We start from the raw sequence: 16720 nt of genomic DNA on the forward strand, positions 1-16720 counted from the left end.
GTTAGGGGGTGGCAAGGAACAGCCTTGGAAAGGGCTACTTGGAGGAGGCGGGGCGCACGTGCGAACCCAAAGGGACCGGGCAGTCGCCCACATCCGCACTTCCCTTCCCCAGCCGTCCCGATCCTGCCATGAGCGCTGTGGTGCGGACCGAGCCGCTGCGCGGGGAGCCGCCTCTGCTGGTGCGCGGGGACCCCTACTCGGTGGTGGTCCTGCTTCAGGGCTACGCGGAGCCGGAGGGGGTCGACGACGCGGTACGCGCCGACGGCTCCGTGACGCTTGTGCTGCCTCAGGCCTGGGGCTCAGCCACCGGCCACCAAGAGTCCCCGCCCCACAGCGGCGGGGCGAAGACCGCCCTGGAAGAGGCGGCCCGTGGCCCCATCCTCGTGGACACTGGGGGCCCCTGGGCTCGGGAGGCGCTCCTGGGGGCCCTGGCGGGGCAGGGCGTGGCCCCTGGAGACGTGACGCTGGTGGTGGGCACCCACGGACACTCGGATCACATCGGGAACCTGGGGCTTTTTCCTGGGGCGGCTCTGCTGGTCTCGCACGACTTCTGCCTCCCCGGAGGCCGCTACCTCCCCCACGGGCTAGGCGAGGAGCGGCCCCTGCAGCTGGGCCCCGGGCTCGAGGTGTGGGCCACGCCGGGCCATGGGGGCCAGCGGGACGTGAGCGTGGTGGTGGCGGGCACGGCCCTGGGCACCGTGGTGGTGGCAGGCGACGTGTTTGAACGCAGCGGAGACGAAGACTCATGGCAAGCTCTGAGCGAAGACCCGGTGGCCCAGGAGCGGAGCCGGAAGAGGGTCCTAGGTACTGCGGACGTAGTCGTGCCTGGTCACGGAGCCCCCTTTAGGGTGGTCAGAGAAGCCCCTCAGCCACGGAACTGATGTCCAGAAGACCAGAGGTCAGTGTGATCGCTTCCAGCCCCCTTGCAAGAGGCCGGTTTTCCAGCGAGGACAGTCATCTCTATCACTGGTTCTGCAACCAAAACTAGGACCAAAGACTGGCTCAGCCGTGTGCCACCCCTTGGGGTCCCCCGTAAAGTAGGAGAATGTTCTTGGGACGGTCGTCCAAAATAAAAATAGGCAACTGCATGGAAAATCATAAAGCCCTAAGGTAAATGCGAATCCTTAATGGAGATAATCCTGCAAATTTGGTAATTAGCAACCGCAACAGAGGGGCACTTGGGCCAATTGCTTATTTCTCACAAGATGCAGGCTTGCTGAGAGAAGATGCAGGGCACAGAAGTAACACCTTAGTCACCTGCCTTTGATCCATCTGCTCATTGGAGGAATGGTTCAAGCACTGCCCTAGGTCGTGGGGATGCGACAGTGAGTAAGCTAGACAAACTCCCTGTTCCTTATGGAGCTTAGACAACTAATAATAGTAAACCAGATAATTACAGATTGTGTTTAGTGATATGAAAGAAAAGGAGAACAAGACTGTGGTAGAGTGCCTGGCTGGGAAGATGGCTTCTTTTATTGAAGGTGGTCAGGAAAAGCCTATGAGGAGACGATTTTTAATCAGGGAGCTGAATGGGAAGAAAGCCAGCCATATGAGGGTCTGGCAGATGTGCCTTCCAGGCACAGGAACAGCAGGTATAAAGGTCCTGAGGCAGGACGACTTGACTTGCTTGAGCAGGAAGAAGAGCATGGGGTTGGACGGCAGAGAGTGACAACAAATGATGTAGGGTTCGGCCGGGCCATCATGGACCACAGTTAGGGGTTTGGATTTATACTGAGATATAAATTTGGCTTTGGCTTTTGAGCAGGCTAATAAAGGTCTCATTTAAAGTAACTACTCTTAAAAAAAAAGTAACTACTCTTGTTCTGAGTAGAGAAGTGGTCAGAGTAGGACGAAAATAGAATGGGCTGGACTGGTTAAGAAACTACTGTGGCCTCTCAGGCCAGAGAAGTTAGTGACACCCGCTTTTATCCTAGAGTTCCTATGACTCTGGTCCTCTTCACAACTGTGTCCCAGGCCCTCCATCCACACAGTCGCAGGACCCACAGAAGCACTCAGATGGGGCAGATGAAGAGGAGGAGCAAATCCACCTTGTGGCAGATGAACCACCCTGGGTGAGGGGTGCCACGGGGCAGGGCCTGATTGGGGGTTATTTCCCTGGTGTTCAGAAAGGCCAGGTGGAGGTCCCCAGATGCAGCGCCGAGGGGCCAGTTCACCTAGAGGGGAACCAGAAGCTGCCCTACACACAGACTTGGAGTCGGTGTTGGCCAATTTGATGACCACAGAGTGCAGGGTTCCCAGGCCAGCAGTTCAGCCACAGCTTGTCCAGATCCCTGCCAGTCACCAGGTAAAGACAGATGGAGTGAAGGTGGCGATGTAGCGGACCCAGCCTCAGAACTACCATGCCGTGGGGGCCCTTGGGCAGCTCTTTTAGCTTCTGGGCCACACAGTGCCAGGAGGCTACTGGTGTGTGGAAGAGAGTACGGGCTCCAGCTGTGGGCCCATCAGTGCAGCACTGTGGCCTTCAGGGACCCCGGCTGATATGTGGAGTGCAGCTCCAACACCTTCAGGGCTGTAGGGAGGATGAAAAAGGGGCAGATGGGGGTTATGTAGGACAATGCACTTTCAACGCATATGAGTAAAAACTCCAGTCCTGACTCTCTTTTTCCAGAACGTGCACCTCTTCCCATGACTCAGGTCTGGTCATGTAGAGAACAACACATCTCTATGGCCACACTGATTGTTTCCAGGATGGACAGGTCACCTAAGCTAGTTGAGGCGTGGCCATCTGAGGGGTTTTGCTGGAGTTAGTGGAAAAAAGTAGTTCTTCCCTGTTAGCTAACTGGAATTTAAATAAAAACGTAAGAGCGCCTGGGTGGCTCAGTGGGTTAAGCTTCTGCCTTCGCCTCAGGTCATGATTCGTGGGTCCTGGGATCAAGCCCCGCATTGGGCTCTCTGCTCAGCAGGGAGCCTCCTCCCCCCACCCCCCGCCTCTGCCTGCCTCTCTGCCTACTTGTGATCCCTCTCTCTGTCAAATAAATACATAAAATCTTTTTTTTTTTAATTAAAAAAAAAAAAACTTAAAAAACTGACATGAGAAAGTAGGTCATATGCCACCTTGTGGGAAGAGCCCATGGGCCCTGAGACCCAGTGGAGGCCGAGGATGAAGCTGAACAGTAGGGGGCAGAAGTGAGCAGTTCAGAGAAAAAGATCCGGAGAGAGACTAGCTAGAGCTCTGAAAGCCAGACCAACCCCAGCATTCTTCAGTCACCTGGGCTAATCCCCTCCTTTGCTGCCTGAGCTGCTTTCTGTTTCAGTCACAGCAAGAGGATACAAACACTTGTGGAAATGACCATTAGAGAGGCCGAAGGAACTGTGGGAAGGCAGCCTTGGAGGGTGAGGCCCAGGGTGATGATCCTCTTAGACGTTTTTCCCAGCTTCCCTTTTGTGTAAACTCTTGGGAAAACTTGACCCCTATGGTTAGATGCTTCTACTCACAGATATTCAGGGGCTCCACCTTGCCTGCAGAATAACCCAAACTTCCTCTCCCAACCTAAAACCAACTCTGCTCTAGCTGGGCTGGGTCTGCCTGCCTGTGTCACCGCCTTCTGCCTTCACCTGCAGGCCTCTGATCCCGCTCTCTGTCCGGCTTCCTTCCTTTCCTGTACCATCCCAGCCATCCAGGCTCAACTCAGCTCATCCCCTACAGGAAAATGCCCTCTGAATTTTCCATCCATACTTTAAACTCTTGTAAAAAATTCCCTTTATTATTCACGTAGCAGTAGATATGCTGGTGTTGGTTCTTTTCTTGCGTAACGTCCTTTCCCGACTGTGTCCCTTGAGAGCAGAAACTGAGAAAAATGTTTCTCTGAATGCTCCAGAACTTGGTGTTTTCTCTGTAAACACCAAGTGATAAACACTGCTCATTTCCTGACTTCTCTGGGCATCTGTTCCCTGTGGCCCAGCTCTGATTCCTTGCCCAGGACTTCAGTGTCTGACCCTACCCAGCCTCTGGAGAAGCTCCAGTATCCTGTCCGCTCTGCAAACACAGGGGCACCACTCAAAGTCCTCCCCGATCCCGTCCTCCTACGGGAAGCTCCAGGTGTCTTGCCAGGGGGCTTTGGGGCAGGGATCCCAGGGTAGGATGAGAGTTGATGGGTCAAAGCTGTAGGAGGGAGAAAAAATAATAGGGCTAAAAAACAAGAAGTTCCCTGAAGCAAGCAACCAGCTTGTCTGAACCTGACCCCACCAGCTCATCCCCGGGGCCTGTCCCATGGTGGGGGGAGGGGAGAGGGGCAGAAGGGCCGGGACCCGAGGAGCCACAGCCTCAGGAGGCTGGAAGTGACCCGCTGACGATGACGCCTCCAGTGACCTGGACCTGGAGCAGTTCCTGGAAATGTTGGGACAGAGCCAGAGCAGCTGGAGGAGCCGTGCTGTGGAGATGCCGCCGGGGACTTCACCTTGGCCTTCTTCGAGGAATAGCTGTGTGCACCTGGCTCCCTGCGGCTCTCTCGCCCTTTCCCTGCCGGGCAGCAGAGGGAACCCCTCAGAGGGTCCCTGGGAAGCTGCTGAGTGTGCGGCTTGGTGACCAGCTACAGGTCAACTGGCCGAAGTCCTAGCTGTGCAGTTCCCGTGTTAATAAAGCAGGTTCCCGCTCTCCGCAGCTGGTCTCTAACCCCGGGCTTCCCTTCTGCTTCCCTCCCTCCCCTCCACTCCCAGGGGCACGTCCCTGTGTCTGTGGGAGGCTGCCTCAGTCTGAGGGATGTGGGAAGGCTGGGACACCTGAGTTCTGGGAGAAGGCCGTCGTCCGGGAGGGCAGGTCTGGGTTCAGACCGCGGCTCAGCCACTTACTAGGCGGGTGGCCTGGAGAAAAGCGCTGACCCCTGTGGTCCTGTTCACGGTTCGGGTGAGCGCATCCAGTCCGGGCACAGCGTGTTGGAGGCGCCTAAACGAGGTGGTGCACTTGGCAAGTGCGTGCTCGTTCTGATCGGAGGGGAAGGGGAATGGGCAGAGGAGGGGCAGCCCCTGGCTTCTGGACTGGCTACCAGTGTCCGGGTTTATTGTGTCCCACCCTGAGGCAGTCACCCAACTCCAGTACTGGGGGAGGGATCTCGGGTGTGACCTTTTATTATAATTCATTCTTGGAGAGAAGCAGAAGACAGAAGTGGAAGGTGCCATCAGTTTTCTCCTTTGATGCCTTCAGGCAAATTCCACCAGCCCTGTGACTCTCTGGGCAAGGGCTGGGAAGGTGGAGAGGGGGTTGGAGCAGATGGCTCTGTCTCTCTGTGGTCCTTGGAGGCCTTCCACACCCACTGGCTTCTGAGTCTTCCCGTCTGGCCGGGGTCATTATCAGAGGCTGTGACCCGCTGGGCAGCTCAGTCTAAGGCATCATCCTCCAGTCCCACTCGTCAGGCCATTCTGAGAGAATACAGGGTCTCCTCCTGCGGGGCCTCCTTGGGATGGAGGCGGGGAGGTGCTGCAGGTGGCGAGTAGCTGGGGAAGGTGGGGGAGGCATAGAGGATGGGGTTGTCGTTCTGGGCTTCATCCTGGCGAGAAGGAAGAAGGGGGTGAGACCGTGGACGGGGAGGGGCAGCTGTTCCTCTCCTGCCTTGTGAGCCTCATGGCTGGGACCCGGGTCTGAGCTGCGGCCCGTTCCTCTCCACCTTTCGCCCCTGAACCCTGCCCGTCTCCCCACCAACCCCTTCATTCTTCATCCTCCAGAGTCTCTCTGGGGCGTTTCCCAAGAATTGGCCCCTGCATCACAGACATGCCCTCCACCACCCAACACCATCTAGGAGGTCCCACCATCCTCGGACACAACCCTCTGGACACAGGGGACTCCTACTCCAAGACCCTCTATCCCACCATACCCTTTTTTTTTTTTAATCCCTGGGACTGAGAACTCCGCAATATTAAACGCCAGCATCATTTTTCTGCTACAACTTTCTTTCCTTCCAGCTTTCTCCTGTTATCATCCTGCTGGCTATGCCTGCGCTTTGACCCCATGAACTCTTGTCCCTTAATAATCCACTTTCTTTCCGGCTGTCCAAGCTCCCTGCTCACCCTCTCCTCTGCATTCGCCCTCTCACGAGCTCCTTGACCTCTCCTGTTCCCCTGTCCTTAGGCCACACTTAGCTGACACATCTCTAATTCTGGATGAGGCCTATGACAGCGGACGCTCTTTGCTTACCCAATTTCCATTTATATCTTTCTACTCAGTTACAGAACCTTGGTTTTATTTGGGGTGGCAGCGTGCTCCCCTACTGACACATGTGGGGAATATGACTGCATCCTCGCCAATATGATTCAAGGGGAAGTTGTGGATACGATTTTCAGGAAGACTGAGTAAAGGACAAACAGCCGCAGCATGGTCTTTTTGTCCTTTCTTCCTTCCTCCTGTTTCCTGCCTGGATTCAGAAATGATGGCTGGACTCCAAGCAGCCATCTTGGATCACGAGGCAACCTTCAGGACAGAAGCCAGTAGCTAGGACAGTGAGCAGGAAGCTAGAAGCCTGAGTGCCCGAGGACAGCAGCCTCTGCCATCCGCCTTCTCATCCTTTTCTGTGAGGGGAAACAAGGAACTCTGTCTTAGGTAAGCCCTGTTACTTTTCTTCTGTGGTGCCAGCAGGGGAACATAACTTCTAACCAACATGTTCTAGAAGTTTCTACACCTGCATGGGGGAGACATGATTATGCACAGTGATGCTTTTACAGAGCTCTGGCTTCTCATCTGGGTGGAATCCTGAAATATCATCTTCTGTTCCCTCAGTGACTGTCATAGCTCTTCCTCTCCGACCCTCAGCCTCACTCTAGAGACAACCATTGTGACTTTTCCTCTGCAGAACGAAGAGCAATTTGTATATGTTGAGTTTGTCAACATTTTTCTTCATGGCTTTTAGGTTTTACGTCATACTTAGGGAGGCCATCTCCACTGCATGGACATGAGATGGTCTCACGTGCTCTCCTCGAGTACTGGGGTTATTTTCCCCCTCATTTAACTCTTTGGTTGATCTCTGTGGAAGTTATTTTGGTGTGAGTTATGAGATAATATTATTTTCCCCAGATGGCCGCTCACTCGTTCCAGCACCGTGTACTGAATGACTCTCATCCTTCCCCATTGATTAGAAATGCTGCTGATTAACCTACTAAATTCTGAATATATTTTGATCTGTTTCATCCTGCCTATTTTGGGGCTTTTCTCTTCTCGGATACTGGTTTATCTGTGTTTCCATAGGACTGGATCGAATCATTTCAATCATTACAGCTTAAAATTGCAGGTGCTAATGCTCATATGGTCCTTATTCTGTGCCGGGATCTAGTCGCGATGCGTTACATGGGATTGTCATGACAACCCCGGGGGGAGTGTAATTACTCTTCTCATTTCACCGGCGGGTGAGCTGGGGCAGAGAGTAATGGTACCATTGCACCGGCGTTTCCGCAGCCAGGACCTGACTGCAGCCGCCCGGGCTCTGTGCTCCTCACTCTGTGCTTTAGTATCTCCCGCAGCTCACCTCCTCTCGCTGGAAGTTTTCTTCAGAGGAATTTCAGATCAATACTGGAGGCTGGTGGGGTGTAAATGATGAACGCCTCTAGCCCTGTCCTCTTGAGCTATAGATGCAGACACCCACACTGCTCAGGGACATCTCTCCGCGGAGGCCACACTGGCACCTCTCCAACATACCCCAGACTAAGGACCCATCGTCCTCCCCCTAACATGGTCTTGACCTCCGTGTTCTCCAATTTGCTTGGTGGTTTCCCCAGGACTCATTCACCCGAGTTCTTCCCACTCCCTCACCTCTATACCAGCCCAATCCCCAAGTCTTACTGGTTTTCCTTCCTTTTTTCTTTCTCTCTCTTTTTTAAAAACTGTTTTCCTTCTTAAACTGTTCCAGGATCTGGCTCTTTCCCTCCACCCACTGCCACTGCATTAGACTGGCCCCGCCTCTGGCCCCACCAGCACAGACTGATGGATCTGGAAGGCAGAGCTAAGGTGGCCACTTCCCTGCTTCACGTTGCCTCTGGGATCAGAGGCTCTTGCGAGTCATTTACAAGGTTCTCTTCTGCTCCCAGCCTCCTCCACAGCACTGAGCTACCTACAGTTTCTTCACTGACTTCCTGCCCCTGTATGGATAGTGACCTTTTCACCACCCTCACATTGTACAGGGTCACTTCCTATGGGAAGTCCGCCTTGATTCCCCTCCTTTCTCCAGACCTACACAGCTCTTTGCAAGCGAGGCAAAGAGCTCTCCTGCCTCCAGCTCTGAGCTCCTGGAAAGCAGGACTTATGCTTTATTTACATTTGTTAACTCCAGTCACCCTGCTCCAGGGCGTGGAGCACTGGTTCTCAAACTTGATCACGGGCACAAAAACACTTGACTTTAAAAATGCAGATTCCAGGGCACCTGGGTGGCTCAGTGGTTCAAGGCCTCTGCCTTCAGCTGGGGTTATGATCCTGGGGTCCTGGGATGGAGCCTGGAATTGGGCTCTTGGCTCAGCGGGGAGCCTGCTTCCCCCTCTCTGTCTGCCTGCTGCTCTGCCTACTGGTGATCTCTGTCAAATCAATAAATAAAATCTTTAAAAATAAATAAATAAATCCTATTAAAAACATAAAATTAAAAATACTAAAAATGCAAATTCCCAAGCCCAGACCTCAAGCCCAGCAGGGAGCTGCATTTTTCAAAGTAGAATGACCTGGGGTTATTCTGATGCAGGTGGTTCTGAGAAACACTCAGTAGGGAAGTTTGGTGGGACCATGGCCCTGAACAACTTACCTTTGCTCCTCTTCCATCTGAGGTAGAGTATCAGTCCCAAAATTGCAATTTTGAGCACAATGTCAGCCAGTGTAACTATGACCATAGGTCCTACACCCATTGAAGGTGCTGAGCTCCAATTGCCTTCCAAGACACCACTGGTGGGGGCAGTGGTCGTGGGGGCAGCGGTCGTGGGGGCCGTGGTGGTCATCTCGAGAGCTGAAAAGACATGAGAATTTAGCAGATTCTCCCCTGGAGGACTGGAGGTTTCTGGGTGAAACCATCATATCTTGTTCCCTACTTTGGGGAACACTGGGGGTGGGGACCACTCTCTGAAGCTCTCACACAGGGAGCAGGTAATGAATCCACATCACCCAGCATAGATGCTCATTGTACCTCCCATCAGTGGTGTGACCTCAGAACCTCATTTCATCGCCAACAAATAGGGATCCCTAAACTCTAGCCTCAGGCACAGCAGAGGTAATCCTCAGGGCTGGGAGATTCCCAGAGAGGCCAAGACCCCATGTCCTTGTCCCCTTGGAGGCCAATGTACAGAAGCCATGCTGACTAGAGCCTGGGAGAAAGTACTTATCTGCTACTGGGCTGGGAGAAAGTGCTTGTCAGCTACTGGGCTGTAGGATCTGTTAGGATTTCTGGATCCTTTGGGGTTTCCATCAGAGAGATTTCCCAGAGAAGAATCTCCTGATTTCTTGCCCCTCATGGGATGGGGGACACCAGCTGGGTTGCCTGAGAACTGGGAGGCATCTAAGGGGGCTGGGTGTTTAGGGTCTCATCAGTTCACCAAATCTCCAGTTTTAAGGACTGATCCCTTGCCCCCAGTATGCCTGGGGTGGTGCCCCCAAAGTCCCTCTGGTCCATCCTTTCTGGAAAGCAAATCTCCAGTCTGCTGGGTGGGAAGGGGTCATAGAGGTTTCCTTGCTACTTAAATAGATTCTGGCCCAATCTTCCATTGTCTGACGCCCTTGCACTCCCACTGTTAAGGGTTCTGGGGTGACCCTTGATGAACCATCAGGGGATTTTGTAGTTAAAAAGATGCCTTTCTTCCGGGTCTCCCCACTGCTGGTTTAGAGCTAAGCTCCCCTGGTCTCCTAGGCCAGGTAATTAGGCTATGTGTTTCTAGCTTCCCAAATACTTATTTTGACCACATGACTCACATATTTTTTTTGTCCTTGGGCATTTTGTCTTAAAATTCTCTTTGCTAGAAAAGGTCAAATTTTTTAAAAATCCTCTTTGCTAAAAGAGGTCACTCTTTGCAGATGACATGATACAATATGTGGAAAACCCAAAAGACTCCACTCCAAATCTGCTCGAATTTGTACAGGAATTTAGTAAAGTGTCAGGATATAAAATCAATGCACAGAAATCAGTTGCATTTCTTTACACCAACAACAAGACAGAAGAAAGAGAAACTAAGGAGTCAATCCCATTTACAACTGCACCCCAAACCACAAGATACCTAGGAATAAACCTAACCAAAGAGGCAAAGAATCTGTACTCAGAGAACTATAAAGTACTCATGAAAGAAACCGAGGAAGACACAAAGAAATGGAAAAATGTTTCATGCTCATGGGTTGGAAGAACAAACACTGTGAAAATGTCTATGCTACCTAGAACAATCCACACATTCAATGCAATCCCTATCAAAATCCCTTCCAGTTTTTTCAAATAAATGGAACAAAGAATCCTAAAATTTATAGGGAATCAGAAAAGACCTCGAATAGCCAAAGGAATATTGAAAAAGAAAGCCAAAGTTGGTGACATCACAATCCCAGACTTCAAGCTCTATTCCAAAGCTGTCATCATCAAGACAGTATGGTACTGGCACAAAAACAGACACGTAGACCAATGGAACAGAATAGAGAGCCCAGAAATGGACGCTCAACTAATCTTTGACAAAGCAGGAAAGAATGAGCCTCCTCAACAAATGGTGTTGGGAAAATTGGACAGCCAGATGCAGAAAAATGAAATTGGACCATTTCCTTACACCACACACGAAAATAGACTCAAAATGGACGAAGGACCTCTATGTGAGAAAGAAATCCATCAAAACACTTGAGGAGAACACAGGCAGCAACCTCCTCCACCTCAGCGGCAGCAACTTCTTCCTAGGAACATTGCCAAAGGCAAGGGAAGCAAGGGCACAAATGAACTATTGGCACTTCATCCAAATCAAAAGCTTTTGCACAGCAAAGGAAACAGTTAACAAAACCAAAAGACACCTGACAGAATGGCAGAAGACATTTGCAAATGACCTATCCGATAAAGGGCTAGTATCCAAAATCTATAAAGAGCTTAGCAAACTCAACACCCAAAGAACAAATAATCCAATCAAGAAATGGACAGACGACTTGAACAGACATTTCTGCAAAGAAGACATCCAGATGGCCAACAGACCCATGAAAAAGTGCTCCACGTCCCTCGGCATCAGGGAAATACAAATCAAAACCACAATGAGATACCGCCTCACACCAGTCAGAATGGCTAAAATTAACAAGTCAGGAAATGACAGATGCTGGCGAGCATGTGGAGAAAGGGGAACCCTCCTACACTGTTGGTGGGAATGCAAGCTGGTGCAGCCACTCTGGAAAACAGCACGGAGTTTCCTCCAAAAGTTGAAAATAGAGCTACCCTACGACCCAGCAGTTGCACTACTGCGTATTCACCCTAAAGATACAAATGTAGTGATCCAAAGGGGTATGTGCGCCCGAATGTTTATAGCAGCAATGTCCATGATAGCCAAACTACGGAAAGAACCTAGATGTCCATCAACAGATGAATGGATCAAGAAAAGGTGGTATATATACACAATGGAATACTATGCAGCCATCAAAAGAAATGAAATCTTGCCATTGTGACATCGTGGATGGAACTAGAGGTATCATGCTTAGCGAAATAAGTCAATCGGAGAAAGACAATTATCATATGATCTCCATGATATGAAGATGTGGAGATGCAACGTGGGGAGCTTGGGGGGTTGGAAAAGAATAAATGAAAAAAGATGGGATTGGGAGGGAGACAAACCATAAGAGACTCTTCTCAAAACAAACTGAGGGGGGCTGGGGGAAGGGGGGTAGAGAGAGGGTGGTGGGGTTATGGACATTGGGGAGGGTATCTGCTATGGTGAGTGCTTTGAAGTATGTAAACCTGGCCATTCACAGACCTGTACCCGTGGGGCTAATAATACATTATATGTTTATTAAAAAATAAAAATTAAAAAAAATTCCCTTTGCTGTCATTTTAGTAGAGTTTGGTAGGAAGGAAAGGTAAACATGCATATCACCCAGCATTTGGCCTGAATTTATGTAATGTTTTCTAGTGAAAATTATAGAAAATGAACATTCAAAAAATAATGTTGCATATTAGTTAAAAAAAATAGAGGATTTAGAGGGAAGCGTCTTGTGAGATATTTACATGGTCTGTGGAAGAACACTGCTGAGGTTACTGAGGGATATAAAATAGCGGCCATTCTGGTGGGAAGATTGGACTCACACTGATTTCCATTTCTATCAATTGCCTTGTAGGTTTAATGCAAGTCTGGTTTTAAAAATGTCTCTAAGTGATTTCTTCAGAACTTGGTGAGCTTATTCTAATATTCATGTGACACAACAGACTAAAACAATAGTGAGGTTTTTAGGGAAGTAACGTGGTTCTGATGGACATACACTTACCAACCACTGAACCGTGACAAGTTACAATCCCTAGAACAGTGCAGTAGCGACAAGGGAAAAGACAGGGAAATGGCCATTGACAGACCAGAAGTGGGTGCTATCCTACAAAAAGGCCAGGCCTATGAGTCAATGGAGAAGAGAAAAAAGGATTCCATAAATCTAGCTGGGACGATTGATTTGTTTCTCGCTGTGAAGATCAATGTAGTTCTTGAGCTCACACCATATACCAAAAGAAATTCTCACTAGATCAGTGAGTTTTCCTGCCAAAAGAAAGCATACAAAAATCAGAAGAAAATAAAGTATTTTCAGCTTCTAGTGGAATACCGGATTTTGGGCTAAGACATAAAAAGAGGAATTTACAGAGGAGAATACAGTGAGACTTGGATACAAAATGAAAACATCTGTATGTAAAAAGCATGGTTAAGCCAACCACAGACTTCTCAGTTCTATTTGCTGCAAATTTCCCTTAGGGGGATGTTTTTGTGTGGTGATAGTTCACTTAGGTAAAAACTTCTCTTTTTATTACTTCCATGTATTTTAAAAAATTATGAGCATGAATATCCAATTAATTGTACTAACTGAAAAAATTAATTTATTGATGAAAAACTCATAGTGAATGTGACTGAAACTGAGAAATGAGAAGAGTTAGGAGAATTAAGGAAGGAAGAGGAGGAGGGGTCTGAGAAGAGCCAAAATCTCCCCAAAATGGCCACTTAAGGGAAGATGCAGGAAGTGCCCGAAATATAAACCCAAGCCTGTCTGGCCTAATTCAGTCGTGAGCCATTTTCTGTTTGCTCTAAAACCAGCGCAGTGGTCCTGTGGGGCAGTGGTTACCAGGGCTGGGGACACAGACAGTGTGACCTTCCGGCCAGGAGCAGTGATGTATAGTTTGGAACTGATGAGGGAGCATGAGGCTGGCTGAGGATAAAGCAAAAGCTGGCGCCTCGTACCCCCCCCTCCACCCGCTCCCCCTCAGTCCTATGTGTAGCATCCCTCAGGCAGCCCTGACTGCCCTGAACAATAAGCAAATAGTCAACTTGCAGAGCTCACAAATCTGCTAGACAGGAGTCTCCCTTGGCTTACAAATGTCCTAAATCTCACTAACAAAGACGATTGCTAGCAGGACTGTGACATCCCACCAAAAAGTCTCCCAACTGTCTTAATGTTAATGGCTGGTCTAAAGACAACATTGATCAAGCTGCAAGGGCAAGGCCTCCAGTAGGCCTCTGACATCCTGGCACCTTGTAGGCCCTCTTTAGCATGAGGCATGAAACCTCCCTTCCCCTCACCTACCCCCAACTACAGGGTACAGAACCTGCCACCCCACACAACCCGGGGCAGCAGCTCTTCCTGCCCACGGGTCCTGTCCCCATGCTTTAATAACCACCATTTTGCACCAAAGATGTCTCAAGAATTCTTTCTTGGTCATCGGCTCCGGACCTCAGCCCACCGAACCTCACCTAGGTTCTAGAACTTCATCAGAACTGCTACCGCGAGTAGCTGTAAAAAGCAAACCTACGGTTTTTCATGTTTAAGGAAGTCTACAGACAGCGCACCCCCCAGTGCCTGCTCCTGGGAGAGATGCCCTCCCCACCCTGCTGTGGGGACAAACCCAGGTTCAAGTTCCCATGGGGCTGCGGAGTTACATGGAGGATCTAGTAATGTAGCAGATCCCATTATTGATGAACAATAGGTCAAGACAATGATAGCCTCAGGTCATCTGGTGAGGCTGAGCAGTTACTGCTTAAGTGGAGGCTCCGGGGTTAAGCTGGGTTCAAGTCCCACCTGCACTACGATGGTGGCTTTGGGCAGGTCCTTAGCTGTTCGAGCCTCAGTGTCCCTATCTGCGGCAGGAGGAGGATGGCAGTACCTGCTGTTACTATAGGGCCATGGGGCAGGTTAACTATGGTGACACTTACCAAGCTGTTCACCCCACAGGGCACACTGAGCGGGAGCGGCTATACTTGTGCTGTACTTGTGCGTCTCAAAGGCCAGCACGGAGGGGCGAGATCGGAGTGGACAAGACAACAGGGACAGGACAGGCAGAGGCGGGGACTAGGGATGGGAGAGCAAGGAGTGTAAGGAGGATGGAGGCAGGGGAAGAGGGAGATGGGGAAGGAGAGGAGGGATGGGGCTGGGCAGGGAGCACTGCGGTCTGGGTTCCGAGGAGCAGAGCAGGAGGAAGTGGGGGGATCTGGAAAACAGGGCATGGGGCGTCGCCAGGGGACCGGGCTCTCGGGTGGGTCATCTCTGGGCACCTGCTGGGTGCCCTGGGCTGGGCTCATGGCTCTGGGGAGACGCAAGACTGGGGCTGGCTGGGGCTGAGCACGTGGACGCATGACAAAGGGAAGGCGGCCCACATCCTGCTGGAAGTCAGGCCGGCCTGGGGGCAGGGCAGGGAGGAGGCTGGAGCCCCCGCTTAGGGCAGGAAGGGAGGGTAACTGGGCAGCCCAGAAGGTGCTGAGGCTGGGGGCGTGGGGCTGGGTCTGGAGGGAGCCGTGAGGGGGTGGCAGGGAGGGCAGCCCGGGCCTGGGGACATGGCGGAGAAAGAGTCAAGTCGGCAGAGGGCTGGGGAGGAGGTGTGGGAGAGGAGTTTGAGAGAAGGGCGCCCAGGAAGAGGGGGGCCTGGGCCAGGCCTGGGGGATGCGGGCGCCATGGCCTTTAGGAGCCTCAGGGCGAGCGTGGGGGCTGCCGGGGCAGCTGGACTCACCGGAGGTGATGGTGAGTTTGGTCCCGTTGAGGGCCTGCCACACCCACTTGCCGCATCTTAATGTTTCCACTTGGATGCGGCAAAAGTACAAATTCCCATCCTTCTCCTGCAGGTTCGATATCTGCAGGGAGCCAGACCTCTGACCCAGTGATAATTTATGGGAGATCCGGTTCTCGTAGTCCTTATGGATGAAAGGCTGAGTACTGTTGTAGATGACCTCCCCATGGAAGTGTGTCCGTCTCAAGGCTACACTCACTCTGGGATCCCGGGCTAACTGCCAGTTGTGATAGAAGGTGAAAGGGATGCGGACGGAGCCACCCTCGGGGGCTGAGAGGCGGTCTCGTTGGTTGATTCCGTAGTTAGTTGTATCACACTCTGCTGATCTACCTGCAGGAGCGGGGAGAGGAGTGACTTGAAGCCACGGGGAGAGATGAAGACGATAAGCCCAGCCCTTCTGACACCCTCCCCGACGGGCAGTAGTGGGACAGATGGTAGGACTGGCTCCCTGGCCTGGGTGTTCCCCTCGCCCGGCATGGGGTAGGGAGGAGGGTGAAGGGTTGGGGCTGACCAGCACTATGGGACCAGCCCGTGGCTCGCTGGGGCTGGGAGGCCTGGCCAGCTCCCCCAGCAGACCCCCTGTCCAGCTGCGCAGCCACAGCCCTTGCTGGGGACTCGCTGGGCCTCGGGGCAGAGCCAGGGTGTCCCGGACACTCACCGGCCTGCAGACGTGACGGCAGCAGCAGCAGAGACAGCAGCAGGAACAGACCCATTGTCTCACTCTCCTCCCTGGGGAGGAGATTTCAGCAGCTCTGTCAAGGCCAGAGGGAGGCCCTAGGAGGTGCCTCCTTGGGGAGTCAGGAGACACCCAGAGAGCGAGGATCAGGCCCCTTCAGAAGAGCAAGGGAGGGTGCGAGCCTTCCCCAAACTCACCCGTCCCCAGAGTGACCAGCACTTCCTTTATCAATCTGGTTTCTTCTTTTCCTATATTGCAAAAGTGCTTCCTTGTGGTCAGAGCACAGAGAGCCATGAGACCCCAGCCTCTATCTTCCTGCAGAGGGCCATGATTCTGACCTTGGCCATGTGTGGCCTCTCCTCTTCTGCCTCTGCTCCTGGCCACTGCCAGCACCTCTACATTTCCTTAGGAGTATGTAGTCTTAACTGCTCCTGGCAGGGAAGGGGCGTGAGCAGATTCAGCTCCAGGTCTGCCAGGGAGAGGACAGGCAGCCAGGAGTCTCTGAGAAGAGAGAAGGAGGAGGGAACCACTGGTGTTGAGATGCCCTCGACCTCCGGCCCCAGCACCAGGAACACCCACTTGCTCTTGGTCCCTGTCCTTCCAAGCAGTGGTTCCCCTTCAGCCCCTCCCCTGCTGTCCTGTGCGGTACCCAGGCCTACCAGACCCCTTCCCTGCCCCGATCAGATCCTTTTGGGCAATCTCACACCCTCCCAGTGGTTAAGAGGCTGCGTGGGCCTTCTGGAGGCCATTCTTTGACCCCCCAGGATGCTAGACTGTATCTGTAGGTCCTTCTGTTCTCCGCTCTAGGTGTGGAGACCAAGGCTCAGAGGAGACCTGCCCTAGGTTTTATGAGTCTAAGGTAGGAGTCCCATGACCGATA

General features: G+C 52.0%; 2 protein-coding genes across 5 annotated transcripts; one reads left to right on the forward strand and one right to left on the reverse strand.

Annotated features, from left to right (window-relative positions):
* Nucleotides 1-128: 128 nt before the first annotated feature.
* Nucleotides 129-3018, forward strand: MBLAC1 (metallo-beta-lactamase domain containing 1; the record flags this gene model as incomplete). Its single annotated transcript, XM_082712924.1, has 1 exon — nt 129-3018. One exon carries the CDS (start codon nt 129-131, stop codon nt 879-881), a length of 753 nt encoding a protein of 250 aa, XP_082569050.1. The 3' UTR covers nt 882-3018.
* LOC309854141 (paired immunoglobulin-like type 2 receptor alpha) lies at nt 2445-16430 on the reverse strand. 4 transcript variants are annotated; one of them, XM_082712930.1, is made up of 4 exons: nt 15823-16064; nt 15108-15494; nt 8730-8927; nt 2445-2530 (listed from the first exon to the last, which is right to left on the reverse strand). In XM_082712930.1, the coding sequence occupies exons 1-4, from the start codon at nt 15875-15877 to the stop codon at nt 2463-2465; spliced, it is 708 nt and encodes a 235-aa protein (XP_082569056.1). In that variant the 5' UTR covers nt 15878-16064; the 3' UTR covers nt 2445-2462. The 4 variants fall into 4 exon arrangements, with proteins under 4 accessions (XP_082569056.1, XP_082569058.1, XP_082569055.1 ...); XM_082712932.1 differs by lacking the exon at nt 2445-2530 and adding an exon at nt 5072-5504 and having other exon boundaries at nt 15823-16430; XM_082712929.1 differs by lacking the exon at nt 2445-2530 and adding an exon at nt 6138-6519 and having other exon boundaries at nt 15823-16197.
* Between the last annotated feature and the right edge of the window lie 290 nt (nt 16431-16720).

Source organism: Mustela nivalis, assembly GCF_964662115.1.
Source record: "Mustela nivalis genome assembly, chromosome: 19".
Classification (NCBI taxonomy): domain Eukaryota; kingdom Metazoa; phylum Chordata; class Mammalia; order Carnivora; family Mustelidae; genus Mustela; species Mustela nivalis.